General features: G+C 44.0%; 1 protein-coding gene across 1 annotated transcript in view; it reads right to left on the bottom strand.

Moving 5' to 3' along the window:
* Window positions 1-1,637: 1,637 nt before the first annotated feature.
* Window positions 1,638-8,405, bottom strand: part of LOC110460011 (coiled-coil domain-containing protein 63-like) — a gene marked incomplete at its 5' end in the record, with an annotated part of 19,087 nt that continues 12,319 nt past the window's right edge. The window contains 2 exons of the mRNA XM_021512700.1: window positions 1,638-1,894; window positions 2,798-2,913. Of these exons, the coding sequence (XP_021368375.1) occupies window positions 1,711-1,894; window positions 2,798-2,913 (300 nt within the window). The remainder of the gene's footprint in view (window positions 1,895-2,797; window positions 2,914-8,405) is intronic.

Below are 8,405 nucleotides of genomic sequence, written 5' to 3'. Positions count from 1 at the left end.
GAGTTGTTTCATTGTTATAAAATAAAGTTAATTCGAAAAACACCACGGATGTATCACCTATGTACATGTGTTTTGCACGGTTTCCTACGTGTCACCTATGTACATGTGTTTTGCACGGTTTCCAACGTGTCACCTGTGTACAGGTGTTTTGCACGGTTTCCTACGTGTCACCTATGTACATGTGTTTTGCACGGTTTCCTACGTGTCACCTATGTACATGTGNGGTCACCTATGTACATGTGTTTTGCATGGTTTCCTGGGTGGGATGTCATGCTGAAGTGAGACAGCAATGTTAGCACTATATCTCACCATGTGGTCACCAGGTATGAAATCGGGTCGGGGTGAGAAGTCGTGGCGTAACACCACATGTCTTGTAATCGTTATTAACTGTTCTTCTGTCATAACATATTGTTTAACTTTATTTGCATCTGAGTTGTCATTGTCACAGACTTTATCTATAATATTTAAGAAATAATCAACGTATGGACGGAGTTTTCATTTTCAGTCATTGAGGTCGCAAACGTGGTAAAAGTTCGTATCTACCTCAGTGCCCATGCGCCTTTGATAAGCGATGTGACCTAGATATATTTCAGTTATTTAAAGTAGTCTTTTTTTGAGCGCTGACATTTGTAACACGAGGACTACGTTGCCGCCTTCATTTCACAACAAGCTGTTTTTTTTATCATTTCTGACCCTGTTGGCAGATTTCCTATTTTGTCTATTCAACCATTATATATTTGGGAAGGACTTTTCATTTTCAGTCTCCATGAAGTCGACAGACGATAAACAATTAACATTGACGTCAGGTTTAATACCAGATATTTATTTTAATCAATCAAATCCATCAATCTATCGACATCGATCATCAACACATAACATCAGCCTTTAACAGATTTACAAACACTATTTCTAGTCACCTTTGCGGTAATGACTAAAAGCGCTTGACAGGTTTAAAGTAGATCTAGGACCTAGAGGTTAAATAGATTGTTTGTTAACTAGCAAATCTCCAAATACATTTTAATTAAATGCGGGTACCTAAGCTCATTCTACAAATGACACCAGTAATAAAAGGTAACAGGTTAACACTGGTTTCTGTCTCCATTTATGTTCAATCATGTATTACATACGTCATGTGAATTAAACAAGATTTAAACTAATTGAGAGAACAACCATTTGTCCATGGAGTATCAGAGTTATCCAACGTAACAATTATGATGTCATAAAATGATGTCGAAAAAAATCTGGTCATGGCATTCAAAGCCTTATGAATGTCATCTGCGTGTGGTATGGTATAAAGTGCCAATGCAATAAGATGGTAAATATATTTGTATAAACTGGAGTTTTGAGTCCGAAATCTGTGAATAGACATCGCCCCAGACAGAGTAGAAAGGGTATTATTCTCTATTACGAGGCATCCATGTTAATTCAGAATCTGAGCGCGACCATAATTATTCATACAACCCATTCGGAAACCATCGGCATTTCTCGTAGAAGGAATTTTCTCGTTCGGAAAGTTCCGACGACCCCCAATTGAATTCAACCTTATGTCAGCGGACAACCAAAAGCTTCATGGTTAACACAAGAAAACAATGTTTATGCAAATGAAAATAACAAAGAAACAACATATATTTCAATGGCGTTTTATAATTATTTATTCACTTTAGGTAACAAATAAATGTGTGGTGTAACCTAAAATGGGCATGATCAAAATCAAGGTTGGCGAGGCGATTTGCTCCTACGTATTTGACTTGTTCTTGCACTGCTGTTGGCCGCCCTGTTGACCGCTCTCTTGGTGATGTTCCGTTGTGCAATCGCGCGGAGTTCCTCGTGGGTCAAAGGTCGAATATCCACTTCATCTTGGCCACAAATTATATCTGACACGTCATCGTCATCTCTGTAAATAGAATTGACACAGGAACCTTCCGTCATTAACAGAGAATTTTTTTTTTATTTAAATCACTCTACTAGGAAAATTCATGTATATCAATTTATATCATACCTTCGAGCTTATTTTCGTAGTTACACATAGTGAGATTTCATATTCTGACTTTGTAAAAAAACATGTCAAAATATTCACCCACTCTTGAAACATAAAATTGCTATTATTCATCAAGAATCCAAGATTATTCTGTTTATTACGTTTTTACCCGGGAACATAAATTCCACCTAAAATACGTGACGTCATAATTGACAGCGGTCGTTGTTTGCTACTGAAGGCGCCCGACCCGGCTTCTCTCACTGTTCTCAGCGAAGTAATGAATCGGTATTTGTGACAGTAGAAGAAAACATGATATTCTGTTTAGATTTTAAAGTGTATTTCAATGGTGAAAATACAGTAATTATTTCTGGCTTATTTAAGATAATTTCACAGTGTGAAGTAACGTCATTTTGCCGACGTCACAATATATTGTGACTGATACCGGTATTATGACATGACATTTAATGCCGTTTAAAGAAAATCCATTTTCCGCCTTACACATTGGTAATAAGTTCCACCAGATGTTCATCTATGGACAGTTATATAAAGCCAGTGTGGTGTCAGTAGTTGCACTGGTAGGGTACTTACGCTGAGGCGGAGTCTGTATAGATGTGGTGTCAGTAGTTGGACTGGTAGGGTACTTACGCGGAGGCCGGAGTCTGTATAGATATGGTGTCAGTAGTTGGACTGGTAGGGTACTTACGCTGAGGCCGGAGTCTGTATAGATGTGGTGTCAGTAGTTGGACTGGTAGGGTACTTACGCTGAGGCCGGAGTCTGTATAGATGTGGTGTCAGTAGTTGGACTGGTAGGGTACTTACGCTGAGGCCGGAGTCTGTATAGATATCGGAGGAGGTATATCTGTACGTATGAACTGTGTTATTGGCGGAGCTTCCTGACCCTTCTTGTCCTTCTTTTCCGGTTTCGGCGGGTTTCGCTTTAGCAGAAAAAATACATGATCGAAATAAATATTTAATTCAAACGATGTTTGGTATCGTAAATAAGTGCTTTATATTGGCCGGTATACTGTTAAATGGTTGCATTTAGTTCAGTATACTAAAGCTAAACTATAAATAAAAACCACATGTAGACTGATACCCCGGTCAACACTTTCTCAGCTAACCAGAGTCTACAGTGATCATCTTGAATTTCGTGTCATCCCCCACAAACTATCAACAGAGTCGACCCAATAAAAAATGATAATGTGTTGTCAAGTATGTCACCAAAATATCACTCTCAATATAACCCAAGGCAGTGTAAGAGTTTGACACGTGGTAGAATTATACCTCATATATTTGATAGCCTGTCTGATAGGAATATATTGATCACATGCCATTTCCCTAGTCATCATTCCCTTATTCCGATCATCTCCGGAAAAGTGTGCAAGAGCCCCTAAATTCTCAGTTCCGAGTGACCGAAGCGGACGACAACAGTACAAGTGACACTTCAGCTTGATCGTCATATCTGTTATGTTATTGTTTTATTTCGGTTTGTTCCAGACAAACACACTGCTTGACCTGAGGTAGTATTGAGATTTAACCCGGGGAGGTTTTAGAATTTGACACGGGACTAGTGTTGGTTGAGGTACTGTTGTGTTTGTGACCAGTGACTACCTTGAGGTGGGGGTACTGTTGTATTTGGGACGAGTGACTACCTTGAGGTGGAGGTACTGTTGTATTTGGGACCAGTGACTACCTTGAGGTGGAGGTACTGTTGTATTTGGGACGAGTGACTACCTTGAGGTGGAGGTAGTGTTGTGTTTGTGACCAGTGACTACCTTGACGTGGAGGTACTGTTGTATTTGTAACCAGTGACTACCTTGAGGTGGAGGTACGGTTGTATTTGGGACCAGTGACTACCTTGAGGTTGAGGTACTGTTGTGTTTGTGACCAGTGACTACCTTGAGGTGTAGGTACTGTTGTATTTGGGACCAGTGACTACCTTGATGTGGAGGTACTGTTGTATTTGGGACCAGTGACTACCTTGAGGTGGAGGTACTGTTGTATTTGGGACTAGTGACTACCTTGAGGTGGAGGTGCTGTTGTATTTGGGACCAGTCACTACCTTGAGGTGGAGGTACTGTTGTATTTGGGACCAGTGACTACCTTGAAGTAAAGGTACCGTTGTATGATATGCCCTTTGTGGGACCTGTGACTTCCTTGAGGTGAAGGTACTGTTGCATTTGCTTGAGGTGGAGGTACTGTTGTGGTTGGTACCAGTGACTACCTTGAGGCCAGTCACTACCTTGAGGTGGAGGAACTGTTGTATTTGGGACCATTGACTACCTTGAGGTGGAGTGGCTGTTGTATTTGGGACCAGGCACTACCTTGAGGTGGAGGTACGGTTGTGGTTGGGACCAGTGACTACCTTGAGATGGAGGTACTGTTGTATTTTTGAGTTTGACCTGAGGGTAGTATAATAATAAGTCCCTTGGTGGGACCAGTGACTACCTTGAAGTGGAGGTACGTTTGACCTGAGGGTAGTAAAATGATATAGCCCGGGGTTGGACCATTGACTACCTTGAGGAGGAGGTACTGTTGTATTTGTGTGTTTGACCTGAGGGTAGTAAAATGATATAGCCCGGGGTTGGACCATTGACTACCTTGAGGAGGAGGTACTGTTGTATTTGTGTGTTTGACCTGAGGGTAGTAAAATGATATAGCCCGGGGTTGGACCAGTGACTACCTTGATGTGAAGGTACTGTTGTATTTGTGTGTTTGACCTGAGGGTAGTATCATGATATGGCCCGTGGTGGGACCACTGACTACCTTGGGGTGGGGGTACTGTTGTATTTGTGACCATTGACTACCTTGAGGTGGAGGGGCTGTTGTATTTGGGACCAATCACTACCTTGAGGTGGAGGTTCTGTTGTGGTTGGGTCCAGTGACTACCTTGAGGTTGAGGTACTGTTGTATTTGTGAGGTTGACCTGAGGGTAGTATACTGATATAGCCCGGGGTTGGACCAGTGAAGGTGGAGGTGCTGTTGTATTTGGGACTAGTGTCTACCTTGAGGTGGAGGTGCTGTTGTATTTGGGACCAGGCACTACCTTGAGGTGGAGGAACTGTTGTATTTGGGACCATTGACTACCTTGAGGAGGAGGTACTGTTGTATTTGTGAGTTTGAACTGAGGGTAGTATAATGATATAGCCCGGAGTTGGACCAGTGACTACCATGAGGTGGAGGTACTTGAGGTACTGTTGTGTTTGTGACCAGTGACTACCTTGAGCTGGAGGGACTGTTGTATTTGTGAGTTTGGCCTGAGGGTAGTAAAATGATATAGCCCGGGGTTGGACCAGTGAAGGTGGAGGTGCTGTTGTATTTGGGACCAATCACTACCTTGAGGTGGAGGTGCTGTTGTGGTTGGGACCAGTGACTACCTTGAGCTGGAGGGACTGTTGTATTTGTGAGTTTGGCCTGAGGGTAGTAAAATGATATAGCCCGGGGTTGGACCAGTGACTACCTTGATGTTGAGGTACTGTTGTGTTTGTGACCAGTGACTACCTTGAGCTGGAGGTACTGTTGTATTTGGGACCAGTGACTACCTTGAGGTGGAGGTACTGTTATATTTGTGAGTTTTACCTGGGGGTAATATATTGATATGGCCAGGGGTGGGCCCAATGACTACCTTGAGGTGGAGGTACTGTTGTGGTTGGGACCAGTGACTACCTTGAGGTGGAGGTACTGTTGTATTTGTGAGTTTGACCTGAGGGTAGTATAATGATATAGCCCGGAGTTGGACCAGTGACTACCATGAGGTGGAGGTACTGTTGTATTTGTGAGTTTGACCTGAGGGTAGTAAAATGATATAGCCCGGGGTTGGACCATTGACTACCTTGAGGTGGAGGTACTGTTGTATTTGGGACCAGTGACTACCTTGAGGTTGAGGGACTGTTGTGTTTGTGACCAGTGACTACCTTGAGGTGGAGGTACTGTTGTGTTTGTGAGTTTGACCTGAGGGTAGTATAATGATATAGCCCGGAGTTGGACCAGTGACTACCTATCCGGGGGATATGCCCTTTGTGGGACCTGTGACTTCCTTGAGGTGGAGGTACTGTTGTATTTGTGAGTTTGACCTGGGGGTAATATAATGATATGGGCGGGGGTGGGACCAGTGGCTACCTTTAGGTGAATGTACTGTTGTATTGGTGAGTTTGACCTGAGGGTAGGTTACTGATATAACCCGGGGTTGGACCAGTGACTACCTTGAAGTGGAGGTACTGTTGTATCTGGGACCAGTGACTACCTATCCGGGGGATATGCCCTTTATGGGACCTGTGACTTCCTTGAGGTGGAGGGACTGTTGTATTTGTGAGTTTGACCTGAATTTGTGAATTTGACCTGAGGGGAGTATATTTATATTGCCCGGGGTGGGACCAGTGACTAACTGCAGGTGGAGGTACTGTTGTATTTGTTAGTTTGACCTGCGGGTAGTATAATGATATGCCCTTGGTGGGACCAGTGACTTCCTTGAGGTGGAGGTACTGTTGTATTTGTGAATTTGACCTGAGGGGAGTATATTTATATTGCCCGGGGTGGGACCAGTGACTTCCTGAAGGTGGAGGTACTGTTGTATTCGTTAGTTTGACCTGAGGGTAGTATAATGATGTTGTGGTTGGGACCAGTGACTACCTTGAGGTGGAGGTACTGTTGTATTTGTGAATTTGACCTGAGGGGAGTATATTTATATTGCCCGGGGTGGGACCAGTGACTTCCTGAAGGTGGAGGTACTGTTGTATTCGTCAGTTTGACCTGAGGGTAGTATAATGATGTTGTGGTTGGGACCAGTGACTACCTTGAGGTGGAGGTACTGGTTGTATTGGTGAGTTTGACCTGAGGGTAGGTTACTGGTACTGTTGTATTTGTGAGTTTGACCGGGGGGTAATATAATGATAGGGGCGGGGGTGGGACCAGTGGCTACCTTTAGGGGAATGTACTGTTGTATTGGTGAGTTTGACCTGAGGATAGGTTACTGATATAACCCGGGGTTGGACCAGTGACTACCTTGAAGTGGAGGTACTGTTGTATCTGGGACCAGTGACTACCTATCCGGGGGATATGCCCTTTATGGGACCTGTGACTTCCTTGAGGTGGAGGTACTGTTGTATTTGTGGGTTTGACCTGAGGGTAGTATACTGATATAGCCTGGGGTTGGACCACTGAGGGTAGTATAATGATATGCCCTTGGTGGGACCAGTGACTTCCTTGAGGTGGAGGTACTGTTGTATTTGTGAATTTGACCTGAGGGGAGTATAATTGTGACTACCTTGAGGTGGAGGTACTGTTGTATTTGTGAATTTGACCTGAGGGTAGTATACTGATATAGCCCGGGGGGGGACCAGTGACTACCTTGAGGTGGAGGTACTGTTGTATTTGTGAATTTGACCTGAGGGGAGTATAATTATATTGCCCGGGGTGGGACCAGTGACTACCTGAAGGTGGAGGTACTGTTGTATTCGTTAGTTTGACCTGAGGGTAGTATAATGATATGCCCCTGGTGGGACCAGTGACTACCTTGAGGTGGAGGTACTGTTGTGGTTGGGACCAGTGACTACCTTGAGGTGGAGGTACTGTTGTATTTGTGAGTTTGACATGAGGGTATTTTAATGATATGGTCGGGGTAGGGACCAGTGACTACCTTGAAGTAAAGGTACCGTTGTATCTGGGAACAGTGACTACCTATCCGGGGGATATGCCCTTTGTGGGACCTGTGACTTCCTTGAGGTGAAGGTACTGTTGCATTTGTGAGTTTGAACTGAGGGTAGTATAATAATAAGGCCCTTGGTGGGACAAGTGACTACCTTGAGGTGGAGGTACGGTTGTATTTGTGAGTTTGACCTGAGGGTAGTATACTGATATAGCCCGGGGTTGGACCAGTGACTACCTTGAGGGGGAGGGACTGTTGTATTTGGGAGTTTGACTTGAGGGTAGTATAATGATATAGCCCGGCGTTGGACCAGTGACTACCTTGAGGGGGAGGGACTGTTGTATTTGGGAGTTTGACCTGAGTGTAGTATAATGATATAGCCCGGGGTTGGACCAATGACTACCTTGAGGTGGAGGTACGGTTGTATTTGTGAGTTTGACCTGAGGGTAGTATAATGATATGGCCGAGGGTGGGACCAGTGGCTACCTTGAGGTGGATGTACTGTTGTATTTGGGAGTTTGACCTGAGTGTAGTATAATGATATAGCCCGGGGTTGGACCAGTGACTAACTGAAGGTGGATGTACTGTTGTATTTGGGAGTTTGACTTGAGGGTAGTATAATGATATAGCCCGGGGTTGGACCAGTGACTACCTTGGGGGGGAGGTACTGTTGTATTTGGGACCAGTGACTACCTTGAGGTGGAGGTACTGTTGTATTTGGGAGTTTGACTTGAGGGTAGTATAATGATATAGCCCGGGGTTGGACCAATGACTACTTGAGGT

The sequence above is a fragment of the Mizuhopecten yessoensis genome, unplaced genomic scaffold, assembly GCF_002113885.1.
Source record: "Mizuhopecten yessoensis strain PY_sf001 unplaced genomic scaffold, ASM211388v2 scaffold10287, whole genome shotgun sequence".
In the NCBI taxonomy this organism is placed as follows: domain Eukaryota; kingdom Metazoa; phylum Mollusca; class Bivalvia; order Pectinida; family Pectinidae; genus Mizuhopecten; species Mizuhopecten yessoensis.
This window is presented reverse-complemented; position numbering and strand designations above follow the sequence as displayed.